Source organism: Anomaloglossus baeobatrachus, chromosome 4, assembly GCF_048569485.1.
Source record: "Anomaloglossus baeobatrachus isolate aAnoBae1 chromosome 4, aAnoBae1.hap1, whole genome shotgun sequence".
Taxonomy (NCBI): Eukaryota; Metazoa; Chordata; class Amphibia; order Anura; family Aromobatidae; genus Anomaloglossus; species Anomaloglossus baeobatrachus.
In genome coordinates this window covers 338522367-338542695 of record NC_134356.1, presented here as the reverse complement: position 1 = coordinate 338542695, position 20329 = coordinate 338522367, and the positions used below count along the sequence as shown (strand labels likewise).

General features: G+C 42.7%; 1 protein-coding gene across 16 annotated transcripts in view; it reads left to right on the top strand.

The window, feature by feature from the left end:
- Window positions 1–20329, top strand: part of CADPS2 (calcium dependent secretion activator 2) — a 914362-nt gene that overhangs the window by 275317 nt on the left and 618716 nt on the right. For all 16 annotated transcript variants that reach the window (XM_075345069.1, XM_075345070.1, XM_075345068.1 and 13 more), the window contains exon 8: window positions 12986–13125. In XM_075345069.1, the coding sequence (XP_075201184.1) occupies window positions 12986–13125 (140 nt within the window). The remainder of the gene's footprint in view (window positions 1–12985; window positions 13126–20329) is intronic.

Sequence of the window (20329 nt, the reverse complement as noted above, 5' to 3'; positions counted from 1 at the left end):
GCAGCATCATCTTGCTGCAGATGGTGTCAATGTGCATCGGTCAACAATACAACACACTTTGCACAAGGAGAAGCTGTATGGGAGAGTGATGCGAAAGAAGCCGTTTCTGCAAGCACGCCACAAACAGAGTCGCCTGAGGTATGCAAAAGCACATTTGGACAAGCCAGTTACATTTTGGAAGAAGGTCCAGTGGACTGATGAAACAAAGATTGAGTTGTTTGGTCATTCAAAAAGGCTTTATGCATGGAGGCAAAAAAACACGGCATTCCAAGAAAAGCACATGCTACCCACAGTAAAATTTGGTGGAGGTTCCATCATGCTTTAGGGCTGTGTGGCCAATGCCGACACCGGGAATCTTGTTAAAGTTGAGTGTTGCATGGATTCAACTCAGTATCAGCAGATTCTTGACAATAAGGTGCAAGAATCAGTGACGAAGTTGAAGTTACGCAGGGGATGGATATTTCAGCAAGATAATGATCCAAAACACCGCTCCAAATCTACTCAGGCATTCATGCAGAGGATACAATTACAATGTTCTGGAATGGCCATCCCAGTCCCCAGACCTGAAGATCATTGAACATCTGTGGGATGATTTGAAGCGTGCTGCCCATGCTCGGCGACCATCAAACCTAACTAAAATTGTTTTGTAAACAGGAATGGTCAAATATACCGTCATCCAGGATCCAGGAACTCATTAAAAGCTACAGGAAGCGACTAGAGGCTGTTTTTTTTGCAAAAGGAGGATCTACAAAATATTAATGTCACTTTTATGTTGAGGTGCCCATACTTTTGCACCGGTCAAATTTTGTTTAAATGCAGATTGCACATTTTCTGTTAGTACAATAAACCTCACTTCAATCCAGAAATATTACTCAGTCCATCAGTTATTAGATATATGAAACTGAAATAGCTGTTGCAAAACCCCAAATTGTTATAAAGAAAAAAGGTTAACATCATTGGGGGGTGCCCAAACTTTTTCATATGACATATATATATATATATATAAAATTTTTCATTCCACATTGCTTTAGTTCCTGTGAAGCACCTGAAGGGTTAATAAACTTCCTGGGTGTGACTTTGAGTACCTTGAGGGCTGCAGTCTTTAGAATGGTGTCACTTGGGTGTTTTCGGTCACCTAGGCCTCTCAAAGTCACTTAAAATGTGATGTGGTCCCTAAAAGACAGATTTTGTAAATTTTGTTGAAAAAATGGGAAATTGCTGATAAACTTTTAACCCTTATAACTTCCTAACCCCAAAAAATGTTGTTTCAAAAATTGCGCTGATCTAAAGTAGAGATGTGGGAAATGTAATTTATTAACTATTTTGTGTCACAGAACTCTCTGATTTAACAGTATAAAAATTCAAAAGTTGAAAATTGCTAAACCAAAAAATATTGCCCAAAATGTAGTACTAACATGAAATCCAATATGTAACGAAAAAAAAATCTCGTAATCACCGGGATCCGTTGAAGCTTTCCAGAATAATAACCTCCTAAAGGGACACTGGACAGAATTTCAAAATTTGGTCTGGTAATTAAGGTGAAAATTGGCTCCGTCACAAAGGGGTTAAAAATGCCTGATCTATCAAAATATAAAATAAATTAATCTGATTTTAAATAGCGCAATGAAAAAAAAATCAAGACACTGGAGTTATATTTTTTTTGGTTGCTGCAACATTGAAATAAAATGCTAAAATAGTCAACCAAAACATCACATCTACCCAAAAATTTTATCTGTAAAAGCATCAGCTTAGGGCGCAAAAAATAGGTCATCACACAACCATAGATCCAGAAAAATAAGAACATTACGGTTCTCGGAAAATCGTGACAAAAGCACTTTCACCGCACTTGGAATTTGTTTCCTATTTTCAGTCCATTGAATGGTAAAAAAAAAAGCATTATTCAAACCTACAAGTCTTCCCAGAAAAAAAATAAGCAGTCGTATAGCAGTGTAGTAAAAAAATAAATAGATAAAAAACTGTGTTTCTTTTCCTTCTCATTAGAGAAGGGAAAGGAGAAAAAAAAAGTGCAATATCAAAAATTTGTTATGGAGGGAAAGAGTTGAATAAAGATATATAGAAGTGGCACAAAAATTAGAGTTGTGACGCCCTGGCCTATCAGGTCGTCACAGGGTATTGTGCAATCTGCCCTTCTGCACAGTATCTACCTCCTCCTTGGTTACGGGTCCCTGGCCTTTTGTGTTGCTAAGAACAGGCTAATAAAAATCCTAGGAACACTCTGCACCATACCCACCCGACACACCAGTGGCTGACCTGAAGGGAATAGGGTCGCCCACTTGAGGGGTTGGTAAGGGGAGGTCAGCAGTGTTAGGAACAGTTCAGTGTAGTGTTGCAGGTGAAAGTGAGAGGAGGTCAGGAGCTGGGCTCCTTGGTTACTAAGTGGCAGATATTGGTCTGGGCCTGGCAGGAGCTGGACCCCGGTCGCAGGGGGATCGCGACAAGGGGCACGGTCTGTCGAGGAGGATAGCCGGCGAACTTGTGCCATCACCGGGCACGGGCCAGGGCACGACGGGGTACGTGCACCCTAGGTCGAGAAGAAGCTTCAAGCGTCTTGACAATTTACCCAAATGAGGACGGAGCCTTTAAGATCCATTCTCCACCCGCTCCAAAGGTTCTAGCGCAACAAGGGGGATAGGACTTTTCCACTACATAGTCCAGAAAATCCCAAGCGTGAACCCTGAGAGCAAGCTCACCCAGTTAGCCATACTGGTGAGCTGGACCCGATAGCTCAAAGCTAGAGGGATCATTTAGAGAAAGGTGCCATGGAAAAGGTCACAGGCTAACAAGCAACACCATCAGGCACGGGATCCAGGCGTACTCCATCCCTGCTGCAACGGTACTACGAACTTTGGTTTACCACGGTTGTCGGTGTCAGCATTATTGGACTGAGTGAGTACTAAAACGATCCCTAACCATTCCAACGGCGCCTTCCTGTGACCTACACCGAGTCCCGGGGCATTCCCCCTATCGGTGGAGGGGTTAAACATCTGGCTGCCCACACCATCGCCACCGGGTACTCCACTTTGCATTGGTGGTACTACACCTTACAACGCACCACGGGTGGCGTGACAGACTGTTCTTACAATCCCCTGTAAATAACTCCCCTTTTATTCCGAGTGGCCGCGCGACCCCGACCTCCGGGTCTGGAGACCCCTCGAGCCACCGCAGATCCGGATCCGAGCAGCGGTGGCAGGCTGCTGACACGAGGGCGGTACAGAGTACTATTATACCAGCATACCTGTTTGTTCAATTTCGCTGTGTTGATATCTACCTGAAGGTGCAGCTACATTTTCTGCTTTTGTTCAGGAGAATGAGTATTGTTATACCAATTCACATATTTTGCTTGCTTTTTTGTTTGTGTATATTTCACTGTCACACTTCTGTTAGCATATACCACTTTTTCAGAATAAATTTTTGTTCCTTATCAATTAAGTTCAATACATATCTTTTTTTGTTTGTTGTGTTATGAGTGAATGAAAAGAGGACACTTTGGTAATTAACATATCTAACTTAAAGGGAGTGTCCCAAATTCACATATTAAACATTCACGTACCTTGAGAATGTTTCTTTTCCTGGATGAAACTTATTTTTATTTATTTATTTATATAGCCACATGGATTCTATGGTGCTATACATGACAAGGAGTTACATACAAGGGAGAGGATCCTGCTCTTGTTGGCTTACATTCTACAGCTTATAGTTAATGACTCGTAATGAGTGAGCACTATCATGCTCGGGTGCTTAGTCGGTACTCGTAACGAGCATTTTGTCGCTTGGTCGGTAATCGTAATGAGCATTTTGTCGCTTGGTCGGTACCTGTGACGAGCATTTGTCGCTTGGTCGGTACTCGTAACAAGCATTTTGTCTCTTGGTTGGTATTCGTAATGAGCATTTTGTCCCTTGGTCGGTACTTGTGATGAGCATTTTGTCGCTTGGTCGTACTCCTAATGAGCATTTTGACTTTGAGGGGCTCGACTCGTTTATCAAGTAAAATAGAAGTCTATAGGACAACTCAAGCATTTTTACAGAAGATCTTCCAGGAAAATGCTCCAGTTTCTCATAGACTGCCATTATACTTGGTAAAAGAGTTTGGTAAATGAGTCAAGCCCTTCATAGCCTCAAACTGCTCGTTATGAGTGCCGAGCACCCGAGCATGGTAGTGCTTGCTCATCAGTAAAGCGGGCTTTACACACTACGATATATCTAACAAGATGTCGGCGGGGTCACGACGTAAGTGACGCACATCCAGCATCGTTAGTGATATCGTAACGTGTGACAGCTATGAACGAGCAGAAATATTCACCTTCTTGTTCATCGCTGACACGTCGCTCATTCTCTAAAAATCGCACGTCCTGTTGTTCATCGTACCCGGGGCAGCACACATCGCTATGTGTGACACCCCAGGAACGATGAACTACAGCTTACCTGTGGCCGCCGGCAATGCTGAAGGAAGGAGGTGGGCGGGCATCTCCGCCCCTCCGCTTCTATTGGCCGGCCGCTGTGTGACGTCGCTGTGACGCCGAATGTCCCTCCCCCTTCAGGAAGTGGATGTTGGCTGCCCACAGCGAGGTCGTTTGGAAGGTAAGTACATGTGACGGGGGTTACAGCATTGTGTGACACGGGCAACAAATTGCCCGTGTCGCACAAACGATGGGGGCGGGTGCGATCGCACGATTAATTGTAACGTGTAAAGCAGGCTTTAGGGTGACATAAGACTCTCTGCGCTTTTGCTCCTTGTCTGTGTGGAGTCGAGACACTGGATCAGTTGCATGCTTTTTGAGCAAACTGCATTTCTAGGCTTCAGTGGCTATGAGTAATGGAGACATGTGCAGAGTACTGTGTTTGCTTCAATTAAGGGGATGCATTTATGAATATAGAGCCATAAAGTGTTTTTTAGGAATTTGTTGTAAATTGTAGCATGAATGTAGGAACATACACTGTGTGCAGAAATATTAGGCAAATGAGTATTTTGATCACATGATACGTTTTATAGATGTTGTCCTACTCCAAGCTGTATAGGCTTGACAGCCAACTACCAATTATGTAAATCAGGTGATGTGCATCTCTGTAATGAGGAGGGGTGTGGTGTAATGACACAAACACCCTATATAAGGTGTGCTAATTATTAGGCAACTTCCTTTCCTTTGGCAAAATAGGTCAGAAGAGAAATTTGATGGGCTCTGAAAAGTCCAAAATTGTGAGATGTCTTGCAGAGGGATGCAGCAGTCTTGAAATTGCTAAACTTGTGAAGCATGATCACTGAACAATCAAGCGTTTAATGGCAAATAGCCAAAAGGGTCGCAAGAAGCGTGTTGGGCAAAAAGGGCATAAAATAACTGCCCATGAATTGAGGAAAATCAAGCGTAAAGCTGCCAAGATGCCATTTGCCACCAGTTTGGCCATATTTTAGAGCTGCAACATTACTGGAGTATCAAAAAGCACAAGATGTGCCATACTCAGGGACATGGCCAAGGTAAGGAAAACTGAAAAACAACCACCTTTGAACAAGAAACATAAGATAAAACGTCAAGACTGGGCCAAGAAATATCTTAAGACTGATTTTTCAAAGGTTTTATGGACTGATGAAATGAGTGACTCTTGATGGGCCAGATGGATGTGCCAGAGGCTGGATCAGTAAAGGGCAGTGAGCTCCACTCCGACTCAGACGGCAGAAAGGTGGAGGTGGGGTACGGTTATGGGCTAGTATCCTCAAAGAAGAACTTGTGGGACCTTTTCGGATTGAGGATGGAGTGAAGCTCAACTCCCAGACCTACTGCCAGTTTCTGGTAGACAACTTCTTCAAGTAGCGGTACAAGAAGAAGTCAGTATCGTTCAAGAAAAACGTGATTTTCATGCAGGACAATGCTCCATCACATGCATCCAACTACTCCACAGCGTGGCTGGCCAGTAAAGTTTAAAAGATGAAAAAATAATGACATGGCCGCCTTGTTCACCTGATCTGAACCCCATAGAGAACCCGTGGTCCCTCATAAAATATGAGATCTACAGGGAGGGAAAACAGTACACCTCTCGGAACAGTGTCTGGGAGGCTGTGGTTGCTGCTGCACGCATTGTTGATCGTAAACAGATTAAGCAACTGACAGAATCTATGGATGGTAGGCTGTTGAGTGACATAATAAAGAAAGGTGGCTATATTGGTCACTAATTTTTCGGGTTTTGTTTTTGCATGTCAGAAATGTTTATTTCTAAATTTTGTGCAGTTATTTTGGTTTACCTGGTGAAAATATACAAATGAGATGGGAATATATTTGGTTTTTATTAAGTTACCTAATAATTCTGCACAGTAATAGTTACCTGCACAAACAGATATCCTCCTAAGACAGCCAAATCTAAAAAAAACCCAAAACCCTCCAACTTCCAAAAATGTTAAGCTTTGATATTGGAGTCTTTTGGGTTGATTGAGAACATAGTTGTTGATCAATAATAAAAAAAAATCCTCTAAAATACAACTTGCCTAATAATTCTGCACACGGTGTATAAATGGAATGCCTGTAGCTCTCATACGTTTACATCTCTGCTAAAGACTTCGTGCTTCTTTTTCTCCTATCATATCTTTCTCCAAGATTTTTCTAGAACTATTTTTCAGCACGACAATGCCAAGCAACATATTGCTCATGCTACTGTCAGCAGCCTGCATGGCCTAAACTTGCTGCTATGGCTGCAGCATCTCTGGACTTGTCTCAAATCGAGCACATCTGAGACATCATTGATCAACAATTACAGATATTGATGATCTGCATTCTTAAGTGCAATCATTTTTTTTTTATTTTTCCATCCACAAATAAGATCTTGTTTTTTGCCAGTGAGTTGTATTTTTGAAAGACACATTTCATTTTACCATGTACTGTCTAGAAAGTGGAAGAACATATCAAGTATGGCAAAATACAGGAAAATAAAATGCAATTTTCACATTTGTTTTTTGGAAGTCGTTTTTACAGCTTACATTGTGTGGTAAAAAGAACCTGACCTCATGATCAGTATGATTATGGTGATACCTAACCTGCCCAGAAATTGTGAATACATAAATACATTTTTACAATAATGCTGATTTTTGTGATATGGGAAGAATTTACATTTTTGCTCGATGGGGCTATTGTGATGTTGTGCGGCGTTGCTGCCACCGAAAAAAAAAAAAAAAAAAGTGTCAAGAAGTATGCTTTTTCATCATACTGCTGAAAAAAAAGTGTTTAAAGGGAACCTGTCATCAGAAATTTAGCTTGAAACCTAAAAGTTTCCCCCTCTGCAGCTCCTGGGCTGCATTCTAGCAAGGTTCCTGTACTTTTTGTGGCCCCTTTTAAACCAAAATAAATACTTTATAAACTTGTACCTTTTGCTATGTAAATTTTGTAAATCGTCTATGGGGGCGGGCTCTCTGGTGTCCGTTGCTGTTCCTCCAGCACATTGACGCCGTCCCCCCACGCTCCATTTCATCCATCAGGACGCCACCCACTGCGCCCGAGGTGCCGCCCACGCCAGGATCGCTGGTGACGTGTGTCACAAGCACGAGATTATGGGCGGCGCTGTGATTGCATCGCAAGTGCCCGCCCATAATCTCGTGGACGCGCTTTCCCCCACTGCCTCCAGCGTTCTGCGCAAGCGCTCGCCGGCCAAATGACCTGACATCACCTCCTTCCCATCTTACCCTGCAGCAGGGCAAGATGGGAAAGAGGTGACGTCGGGTCATCTGGCCAGCAAGCGCTTGCGCAGAACGATGGAGGAAGAGGGGAAAGTGCGGTCACGAGGTTATGGGCGGCACTTGCTGATGACATTCACAGCGCCGCCCATAATCTCGTGCCTGCGCCAAACGTCACCAGCGGTCACACGTGCACACAGTGCACAGTCCAGCTACAGTCGCACAGCGCATGCGCGGGACCAGGGGCGGCGTCCTGAGATATGAAATTCAGCGTTGGGGGGCGGCGTAAATCTGCTGGAGGAACAGCAACGGTCATTAGAGAGCCCGCCCCCATGGACGATTTAGAAAATTTACATAGCAAAAGGTACAAGTTTATAAAGTATTTAATTTGGTTTAAAAGGGGCCACAAAAAGTACAGAAACCTTGCTAGAATGCAGCCCAGGAGCTGCAGAGGGGGAAACTTTTAGGTTTAAAGCAAAATTTCTGATGACAAGTTCCCTTTAAAAAATGAATACCTGCTGTCGCTCATCAGGATCCCGCACAGGCCTCCCTGTGGTGTTTGCTGGCACCAGTAGTGATGACATAACTGTGCTCCCTAGCCCAGGACCATTGCGTTCTGTATTAGGCTGCATCAGTCAGGTGACTTGAATCATCCGAATATGTTTTTCTGTTGGCACTCTGATGAACTCACCTGACTGATGCAGCTCATTGCAGCACACACTGGTCCTGGGCTAGAGAACACAGTGACATCATCACTCCTGTTGCCAGCGCACACCACAGAGTGGCCTGTGCAGGATCCTGATAAGCAATGATTTGATTTAATTATTTTTAGCTAATTCAAGCCGACTTGTAATATTACCTTTAGACCTGACAACACTGTTAAAGGCATGTTCTCAAGGTTAAAAGATATTCCTTATTTACTGGATAATCGTTTGGGGTCCGACTGCTGTGGTCCACATCAATCCGAAGAACCAGGACTCTGAAGAGCTCCGGCTGAATGGAAGCGTACACCCGGTCTCAGGGTGCACCGACATGTAAAGAAGCAAGGGATCCTCATGCCCGAGATTTAGAAAGAGACTGCAATGACGCCACCTCTTGCAAACCATGTTATCACACCCACATGTGCGTGATAACATGGGAAGTGGGATGACTATTCTGGGGAAACCACTCTCCCATCGACTAGTCTAAAAAATTATTTGCATATTAAAGAGTTTTTGGCACACATGTTTATACAGTAGAAAGTGCTTATTAGGCAGGGTATTTAAATATGAATGTACACATGCCAGTGGTTTGGAGAGAATGGGGGACCTGTCGGGTTCCCTTTAACTACAGTTACCTTTGAAGCCCAGCCACCCGCTTGATTTAATCAGTGCTTTGTGATGCCATGCTTGGTGATATTCAACATAATTGACATAGCAATCTATCGGTGCCCCACAATCTCAGGGATGATTAATGCACCCCTATACCTATCCATTGTTAATGTCAATATCAGAGATTGACAGTGGCAGTTAACAGGTTAACAATCATGGGCAGAGTTCCACTACACCTGCGACTGTTGGATACAGATTCTGGCTTTGACACAAACTCATTAACTTCTGGGTATGGTGTGAGCCCTCCATAAATACACTCAAGACTTGCTCTGTACGTGTATGGTGAATGTCAGAAAAGGACTAATAACCTTGTTAATAACATGCCAAGGTGTGTAACGGTGTGTATTTTGGTATCAGTATCATAGTATCATAGTTTTTAAGGTTGAAGGGAGACTCTAAGTCCATCTAGTTCAACCCGTAGCCTAACATGTTGATCCAGAGGAAGGTAAAAAAACCCCAATGTGGCAAACAAGTTCCAATGGGGAAAAAATTTCCTTCCTGACTCCACATCCGGCAATCAGACTAGTTCCCTGGATCAATACCCTGTCATAAAATCTAATATACATAACTGGTAATATTAAATTTTTCAAGAAAGGCATCCAGGCTCTGTTAGTAGTGAATCACTCATTACAACATCATGCGGCAGAGAGTCCCATAGTCTCACTGCTCGTACAGTAAAGAATCCTCGTCTGTGATTATGATTAAACCTTCTTTCCTCAAGACGTAGCGGATGCCCCCGTGTTCCAGTCGCAGGCCTAGGTGTAAAAAGATCTTTGGAAAGGTCTCTGTACTGTCCCCTCATATATTTATACATTGTGATTAGATCCCCCCTAAGTTTTCGTTTTTCCAAACTAAATAACCCCAAGTTTAATAACCTGTCTTGGTATTGCAGCCCACCCATTCCTCTAATAATCTTGGTGGCTCTTCTCTGCACCCTCTCCAGTTCAGCTATGTCCTTCTTATATATCGGTGACCAGAATTGTACACAGTATTCTAAGTGCGGTCGCACTAGTGACTTGTACAGACGTAGAACTATATTTTTTTCATGAACACTTGTACCTCTTTTAATACATCCCATTATTTTATTAGCCCTGGCAGCAGTTGCCTGACACTGTCCACTAAAGTGAAGTTTACCATCCACCCATACACCCAAGTCTTTTTCTGTGTCTGTTTTACCCAGTGTTCTACAATTAAGTACATAATCATAAATGTTATTTCCTCTACCCAAGTGCATGACCTTACATTTATCTACATTAAACTTCAATTGCCACTTCTCAGCCCAATCCTCCAATTTACATAAATCTCCCTGTAATATAAAATTATCCTCCTCTGTATTGATTACCCTGCAGAGTTTAGTATCATCTGCAAATATTGAAATTCTACTCCGCATGCCCCCAACAAGGTCATTTATAAATATGTTGAAAAGAAGCGGGCCCAATACTGACCCCTGTGGTACCCCACTATGAACTGAGACCCAGTCCGAGTACGTACTACGTAATAACCACCCTTTGTTTCCTATCAGTGAGCCAGTTTTTAACCCAGTTACACATATTTTCCCCTATCCCCGTTATATCTGGCGTTCATATTCTATACTGAATAAATCAACATGATTTGAGAATTTTTCTATGAATTTTTCATCTTTTTCATATCATTAACATGTCTATCCATCCTGTGAGTTCCATAATTCCATGACTGTTTCTGTGATGCAGATGTTGACAACAGTATATATTGTGTTATGGCTTGTTTTTTTAATGTTTCAAGTGCAAATTTAGTTTTAGAATGTACAAGATAATTTATTTTATCAATTCAGTCTATTTAAGGGAATTACTGCACACCTAAGTATTTACTGCTTCTTTCCTTATTTTACAGAGTTCTATGTATAGATTTTTTTTCCTTTCTGCAATATTTTTTACACTTACTAAACTTCTTTAATCTTAGAATTTTTTTTAGTACTTTTATTTAAAGGGAACCTGTCACCAGATATGTACCCTAAACGCTGCAGCCACCATCAATAACCTCTTATATACACCATTCTAGAATGCTGTTGTGGCGCCCCTGTGGTTACACGCTACAGGGGAATACAGCACCTTAACATCAAGGTGCAGTGCCCTTTGGTCACAGGTGAAAGAGAGAGGAAATGCAGTCTTATATTAGATTGAGGTACATTGACTCAGCAGCGCCTACCTTCATTTTCCTGGGACTGTTTATATAGTAGGTCCATTGGGGGGTAAAGCCTAGCTGAGCGTGAGACGCGATGTGATTGACAGGACAACTGAGTTAGTTAACAGTCAGTCTGTAAGGAGTGACAAGAAGAGACGAGAGTAAATTGATGACTGAAAGAAGGGCTAGAAATAACATAGGCCCGACGTCCTGAGCGAGGGTACCCCAAAAGAAAAGAAAGATCCAGGAAAAGGGGTAACAAAGACAGAAAGGAGACGCTTTAGGTCTGGCGAGAGCCGGCTGAAGAGTTCAGGTCGACACCGGTATAACGGAACCGAGGAGGTTTGTCAGGTTTATCCCCAAACCATTGACCATTAACCTGGGATCTTAAATAAGAGGAGTCCCGGTACCCATCAAGAGTCTAACTACTAACCCCAAGCTGAGTTCTCGACGCTGTTGAGGGATAGATAAAGAAACCGTGCAGCATCAGACCCCTGGGAAAGCCAGTGACGAGACTAACGAGTGGGTTAAAGAGGGAGTTACAGAGCCCTCAGAGCAGGGACCGAGAAAGAGACAAGGAAAGGTTACCTCAGAGAGAGACTCTGTCATTAAATCTCCTCCAAAACTTGTGACCATTGGCCTTCAGGTAACCGAACTGTTTCTGCTGTGAACTTTTGGAAACAAACCAGATGCTAGTAAAAAGGACTTGTTTGAACTGATGTGGACTCTGTTTGTCGTCTCTCCGCCGTTCGACAGGACCCTGCGACGTCAGAGAAGAAGGCAGCCATCACCGCTCGGTCGCTTCCCTCCTGGTCAGCGACCCGCCGCCCTGAGGTAAAATAGCTCCACCTGTGGGGAGCTGAGAGATCTTATCTGCCGTCATCATCGCCTCAGAGGTCGGCCGCGGGCTGCGCTGGTATATCCCGCTTACCAGACACCACAGGTGGCGTCACGTATATTCCCAAAATCATCCCTGTACCCCATTCCACTGCCGCAGAGTGAGCGCCCAGGGCATGAAGCCGGGACCGACCACCTATGATAACCCCATCGAGAGTAAAGTATCCGTAGTCCCGGCGCCAGAGTACCCCCCTATCGAAAACCCTGATGGTCGACTCAATGTATATAAGTGCCCAGGCTGCTCTGTATAATGTAAAAAAACACCTTTATAATACTCACCTAGGGGAGTGATGCAGTGCAAAGGGCCTCGCTGATCTCTGTCCGGGGCTTCCTTCTGTCATCGTCCTCCTTCCCTGCTGCATGTTAATGACTCATCCTACGTCATGCACATAGAGGTCTCCATTGCTCTCTTGCACACTTTTACCTGTCCTGCTGAAGGCAGAGCAAAGTACTGTAATGCGCAGGCGTGGGGAAAGGTCATAGACCGCATGTAAGCTAAAAATACTTTGATTTGCCCTTAGCAAAGCAGAGATAAGTGTGCGTGCACAGGAGCGCATTGTAGGTCTCTGTGTGAATAACATAGGATGCGTAAGCCACATGGAGCTGGGAAGGAGGACGGCTGTGGAAGGAAGAGAGGAGGCGCCGGACTGAGACCAGTGCCGCCCATCGGACACGACTGCCCTGAATAATAAAAGGTTTTTTTATGTTATACAGATCGGCCTGGGCTCTTATATACAGTAATCTGGAATGCTGTACATAAGAGCTTACTGGTAGTGGCCGCAGCTTATAGAGTACAAATCTGGTGACAGGTTCCCCTTAAAGAAATAATGCACGTACATTATGTAGCTAATAATGGTTGTTATACTCTTTTTTTAATTTTTTTTAGGTAATACTTACACCAACCCCCAATAGTTCAAAGATGCCAGAACTGCACAAAATGTCTGTACCTAAACACAGCCAAGACACTGACCTGAAGATTAAACTGGCAGTAAAGATGGACAAGCCGCCACATATGAAACATAGTGGGTAAGCTGGAGTACACTTATTTTTTATAATCTTGCACATAGAGCTTGTGAGGGAGATTTTATTGTTTAGATTCTCGATGGAAAAATTAAAGTAACCAAATAAGTTACCACAAGTAATTCATTTTTTTCTTTGCAGTTTGATAAATCTCCCTCATATATTTTATAGTACCCTAATTCTAAAAAAGTTGGGACACTGTGTAAAATGGAATTCTCATATAGCCATATTTTATTCACAGCCGAACATATATCAGAAGTTGGAAGTCGGACATTTTTCCATTTTGTTTGAAAAAATAAACTCATTTAGAAATAGATGGCAGCAACATGTCTCAAAAAAGTTGTGACAGGGTTAAAAAAAAACAAAAAAAAAGCTGGAAAAGTAAGTGGTACTAATTAAAAATAGCTTCAGGTTCAGTTTTCAAAAACAGCATGTTAGAGAGGCAGAGTCTTTCAGAAGCAAAGATGACCAGAGATTCACCAATCCATGAACAGCTGTCTAAAAATTGTGGAAACATTTCAGAAACAAGGTCCCCAATGTGAAATTGCAAACACTTTGAATATCACACCATCTGATAAGCTGGCACATGAGGAAATGACAAAAAAGTGAAGAGGATATATATAATGTAATATATCCACGATTTTGTTATAGTGTTACCCAAACAATTAGCTAGGTTATGAACCACATGTACTGACGCGCCCACAGGGCTACAAGGGTTACTTGTCTCCAGGCCGGTGTAGGTTTGGGATGTCACAGCAGCCTGGCCCGGTTTTGTGACCCCCAACGGTGTCAATAAAGATAGGGGTGGGGAAGATGGTAGGAATAGTAGTTATTCATGACGCCACCTGTGGTGTACGGCTACAAGGGATGCCACCGCTGCAGGATGTCTTCTCTCTCTGGGGCAGATGATAACGCAGCTCAGATTGTATAGTTCTCCACAGGCAGAGCTCAAGGGAGGATGTTGGGAGTAGTGGTCCACTCTATTGCGTAAGTGCGGGCGCGGGAAGGATTAGACGACACAGCGGTTGCAGTTTGTTGTTTACTCACTGAGTTGCTCCCGCCTTTGGACTGCCGAACTGCGCTGTGACGGGCCCCAGCCGATCCCGTTTAGTTCGGAGGTCAGAACCGGTGCTTTTTTCAGGGAGTCCTTCCTCCTTGCGCTGTGTTGTGTGAGTCCCTGCGGCTTGAAGCTATGCGGGGACCCGAGTCCTGGGAATGGTTCTTTTCCCATCTCGTACGTTACTGGTGCCACTCGTGGGTTACGACGCCTAGCTCTATATGCTGCTTTGCCCCGGGATCTGTGTGTGGGCCAGAAGACTTCAAATTCTCTGCCTGGCAGATTCTGCTGGCGGGACTTGAAGTGCCTACCAGCCTAGGGCTCCGCACCCTGAGGTCCTGAGGGAGCTATCAGCGACAGTGTTCTCCTACATCTCACTTGGTTTCCCCTGGTTTCTCAACTGTGTGAGTGTGTGAGTGTGTGTGTCGCCTTGCTCCCCCGAACAGTCGCTCCACCCCCCTGGGTTCCTGAGCTAGTGGGTGAGAGGCCCTAGACGATATAGTGACCATTCTAAATGACCCTACCCAAACCCAGTCCCAGTGAGAGGGCAACTAGCTATGTGCGTTGGTGGATTGTGATGGTTTACCGGCAAAGACCTCTTCCTTACTCGGGATGAATAGTGCACCTCTAGCGAGGTGCAGTATCCTGTGGCGACTGAAGCCTCAGGGGCGCCACACTAGCTCTTGGACATGTCATACATTTGACTTCCTATTACTTGGCAAGTATAGATGCTTTTTTAATTACACCATAGGGCACATGGGTTTTTTTTTTTTTTTTAGTCTAAAGGCCCCGTCACACACAGAGATAAATCTTTGGCAGATCTATGGTTGCAGTGAAATCATGGACATATTGTTCCATTTGTACACAGCCACAAACCTGGCACTGATTGTCCACAATTTCACTGCAACCACAGATCTGACGCAGATTTATCTCTGTGTGTGACAGGGCCTTAAGAATCATATTGCTGGTAGGTGGCTCTTGGGGCAAAAATATAAGAAGATGTGACACAATATTCAAGTCTCTCAAAATGTATTCTGCAACATGACTGCCAGTACTTCTCGTCCAGACAGCAGGGCAAGGTCAGACTTCATTCTGTTTGTAGCCTATAATGATAGCAACACATACAAAATGCACAATGGCTGTAGCACAAAATGGTTAAAAATTCATATTCAGGACTTTGGCAAAATTGATTTTTTTTTTTTTAATAATAGCTGCCCAGAACCTATGAAAAACATGAATATAGTAATTTTAAGGTGAACTTTGTGTTCATAAATGTCTATAAAATGAGCACTGTATAGACACTAGAATATAGCCGCCTTTGTTTAATTTATCTTGTACGGTTGTCTGATATAAAAGCTCTAATGAAATCCGTAAACATGATGAGATGTACGTTAATGGTTGTAATGTAGATTGACAATCATCCCTTGAGTATATTGTTGTGGGCAAAGATTCTAATGTTATTTACGTATGTCATTGGCTTTAATATCTTATAAAATACCTATTTGCTTCCATATACAGATGTGACTTTAAACTGCATATTTGTACTGTTAAGAGTTTAATGTATTTTTAATCAAATATTGCATTTTCATTTTTGTTTGTATTCTGCTTATTTCACCGTTGCTTCCTTATAATTGATCCTACAGTATAACCTAGTGGCTGCCTGAGTTATAGCAGGGCTTGCAATGCTATTCTAGAATGATCATGCTCATGTTCTTTTCCTAAGGCTATTGGGTCGATATTGCCTTTTAGGATTGTTAGATCCAGTAGATGGCGCCAGTAATCATACTTCTTCTGAAGAGGCAGTTTGCATAATGCCATGTTTAACGCTTGTGCTTTGGTTTAATACACTGATTTTAGCATATGTATTGACATTATTTTTCTATTTCCTATATTTTTATTTTAAATATCTGAACATTGTTTGGTCCAATTTTACAGCTCATATAGTACTGCAAATTGTAAACTGTGAGGTGATTACTACTCCTTAACAACTTTCATGTGTTCAATGCGTAGTTTTGAAGCTATTCCTTCACCACTTAGAGTATGTGCACATGTTTAGGTTTTGGTGCAGAAATACCTGCACCATTTCTGCATCTCTTGGAAAGAAAAACGCAGCGGCAAAAGCTTGTGGTTTTGCCATGTTTTCAGTCTTGCTTTTGGTGCAGATTTTTCCCATTAATTTGCAGCTAAAGTGCTGCAAGAATTGACACGTTACAGATTTAAATCTGCACCAAATCTGCAAGGTGAAAATACTCAACGTGTCCATTGGACTTCAGGATTCTCTCATTTATTTTCCAAACATCAGATTCTCTTAAGGCTATGTCCGCACTTTGCTTGTTACCTGCTTTTTACCTGCTTTTTTGCTGCTTTTTCAACTGCAGCGTTTAATGCCAAAATGGATGTGTTCTGCTTTTCAAGCATAGTCTATGGGAATTTGGGTTTCTTCTCCGCACTATGCTGTTCAAAATGCTGCCTTTTTGTGGCAGAAATTTGGGTAAAAACTCTGCTTTTCAGTTCAAAATGCAAATGGCAAAAACAATTGACATGTTGCTTCTTTGAAAAGCAGAGGTTTTGCCCAAATTTCTGCCACAAAAAGGCAGCATTTTGAATAGCATCGTGCGGACAAGAAACCCAAATTCCCATAGACTTTGCTTGAAAAGCAGAACACATCCATTTTGGCATTAAACGCTGCAGTTGAAAAAGCAGCAAAAAAGCAGGTAAAAAGCAAAGTGCGGACGTAGCCTAAGTTTTTATGACAAATCTACACTCAAAAATCCAAAAACATGAAAAAAACGCAACGTGTGCACACAGCCTTAAGTTGCTTAAACTCAAATTTACCTCTCTTACTCAGATGTCATCTCTCAGCACGTTTATCACTAACCCTTTAACGACCGCCGATACGCCTTTTAACGGCGGCAAGAAAAGATCCTTATTCATTTGCGCTGCTTTTTAACGGTGTTCAGGAAAAAGGTTAGAGTGCCCCTCAGTGTCGGAAAATCTCCGAGATGTCAGCTACTGGGGGTAGCTGAGGCCCTAGAGATCATGATCCGGGTCGGTTTTTCCGGTCCCTGATCACATGATCGCCGTTATAAACCCGTATAACAGTGACCATGTAAAAGTTAATGCAGCGCCGGTAAATAGATGATTCATCTCCCATCTCACATGATCAAACTTCCTGGTCCTTCGGTGTGGCCAAGGTTTCCTCTCGACCCCCCTGGTCCCCGTCCCCCTTCGATGATCTAAAATGGCCACCGCACTTGTGGGGTGCCCGCCGCATTCCTTGTCCTCCTCTGATTTCTATGTCCGATGACACAGAAAGGTCCTCCAAAGTCACTCCCTGTCAGGCTGTCACCACTCCGGTCTCTTAAGGTCCAACTCTGGTCTCCCGTTACCTCATGCAGAGCTGATCCCCCGCAACTCCTCCTTCTCCTTTTCTTCAGAAGAAATGCTGACCGCATGCGCAGAGCGGCTGTCAGCCGACTCTCTGCACGCAGTGAAACACAGCTTACTGAAGCTCACATTAAGGTGCTGTGGACCCGGGGAGTGTGAGTGCAGTATCACTGCACCCACACTCCTCACATGGATGGTATGCACTTCCAGAAAGTGGGAGATGCTTTCCCTGAGCGTGCCCCCCATAAACTGCAACACAGTCGTCGGGGGACCTCCAAAATGGATTACAGCGGACCAGATTTTGTTTTTCTTTTCAATAATTTGGTGTAAAAGAGAATGTGTTGGGGAGCGTTTTTTTTTTTCTTTCAAATAAAAAAATGTCTTTTTTTTTTTTTATTTTATTACTGACTGGGTTAGGGATGTTATGTATCAAATAGACACCGTAACATCAGTAACCCTAGGGCTTGATTCCAAGTGACATTACACAGCTGGTATCAACCCCATATGTTACCCCGTTTGCTACCACACTAGGGCAACAGGATGAGCCGGGGCAAAGCGCCAGGATTAATGCATCTAATGGATGAGCCACTTCTTGGGCGGCTGCGACCTGCTATTTTATGGCTGGGAAGGGCCAAATCACCATGGCTCTTCCCACCCTGAGAATACCAGACCACAGCTGTCCACCTTGGCTGGTGATCCAATTTTGGATCAGCATGTGGTACCCTCTTTTTTGGATTACTAGCCAAGGATAAGCTATCAGCTGGGATCTGCAGGCTGCAGCCGTCTGCTTTACACTAGCTGGCTGTCATAAATTCTTATTTTTGAAATATATATATATATATATATATATATATATATATATATTATTGTAGATGCCAAACATGTAAAGTTTTTCTTTTATTTAATTGGTGAAAAACAATCTGAAATCTCGAAGTACATTTTTTTTTGCTCTTGGCGCAATTTTTCGAGATGCGTAACGTTAATACTTCGGGATCCGGGCTGTGTTATGGCTTATTTTTTGCATCCTAAGTTGATGTTTTTAATGATATCATTTTTGGGTAGATGTGATGTTTTGATTGCTTCTTATTGCATTTTATTATAATGTTTCGGCAGTGGCCCAAACAAACTGAATTCTGTAGTTTTTAATTTTTTTCCTATTAGGCTAAGTGTGCACATTGCATCTTCATGGTGACCACAAAGATGCACGTTTTTGGCCCCCCAAAAAACGCATCTGCAGCAAAAACGCTACATCTGAAGCTGACCGTTTTGATGCCTTCAATCTGAATCTACAATTTTCAGAGTCATGAAAATAAAAAAAAATGAATAAGGTGTGTCCAAACTTTTGGGTCTGTACTGTGCATGTATGTGTGTGTGTGAGTGTGTGTGTGTGTATATGTGTGTGTGTATATATATATATATATATATATATATATATATATATATATATATATATATATATATATATATATATATATATATAATTACACTCTACAGTTCAAATGAGTTGCATAATGAATAGAAAATATAGTCCATACATTGACTAGGTTGGAAATAATGATTTTTACTTGAAATAATACTTTTCTCCTTCAAACTTTGCTTTTGTCAATGAATGCTCCCTTTGTAGCAATTCCAGCATCGCAGACCTTTGGCATTCTAGCTGTTAATTTGCTGAGGTAATCTGGAGATATTTCACCCCATTCTTCCAGAAGACCCTTCCACAAGTTGGATTGGCTTCGCTCGATAGGCACTTTTTGCATGTCATACGGTCAAGCTGCTCCCACAACAGCTTAATATAATAGGGTTGAGATCTGGTGACTGGGCTGGCCACTCCATTACAGATAGAATACCAGCTGCCTGCTTCTTCCCTAAATAGTTCATGTATAATTTGGAGGTGTACTTTGGGTCATTTTTTGGTTGGAGGATGAAATTGGCTTCATTCAAGCGCTGTCCACAGGGTATGGGATTGCAAAATGGAGTGATAGCCTTCCTTATTCAAAATCCCTTTTACTTTGTACAAATCTCCCACTTTACCAGCACCAAAGCAACCCCAGACCATCACATTACCTCCACCATGCTTGACAGATGGCGTCAGGCTCTCTTCCAGCATCTTTTCAGTAGTTCTGCATATCGCAAATGTTCCTCTGTGTGATCCAAACACCTCAAACTTCGATTCGTCTGTCCATAACACTTTTCTCCAATCCTCCACTGTCCAATGTCTATGTTCGTTTGCCCATATTAGTCATTTCCTATTATTATTCAGTCTCAGATATGGCTTTTTCTTTGCCACTCTTCCCTGAATATCTAGGTGACCCTAAACTTTTGAACTGTAGTGTGTGTGTGTGTGTGTGTGTGTGTGTGTGTGTGTGTGTGTGTGTGTGTGTGTGTGTGTATATACAGTGCCTTCAAGTAGTATTCAACCCCCTGCAGATTTAGCAGGTTTACTCATTCGGAATTAACTTGGCATTGTGACATTTGGACTGTAGATCAGCCTGGAAGTGTGAAATGCACTGCAGCAAAAAAGAATGTTATTTCTTTTTTTATTTTTTTTTTTAATTGTGAAATGTTTATTCAGAGGGTCATTTATTATTCAACCCCTCAAACCACAAGAATTCTGTTTGGTTCCCCTAAAGTATTAAGAAGTATTTCAGGCACAAAGAACAATGAGCTTCACATGTTTGGATTAATTATCTCTTTTTCCAGCCTTTTCTGACTAATTAAGACCCTCCCCAAACTTGTGAACAGCACTCATACTTGGTCAACATGGGA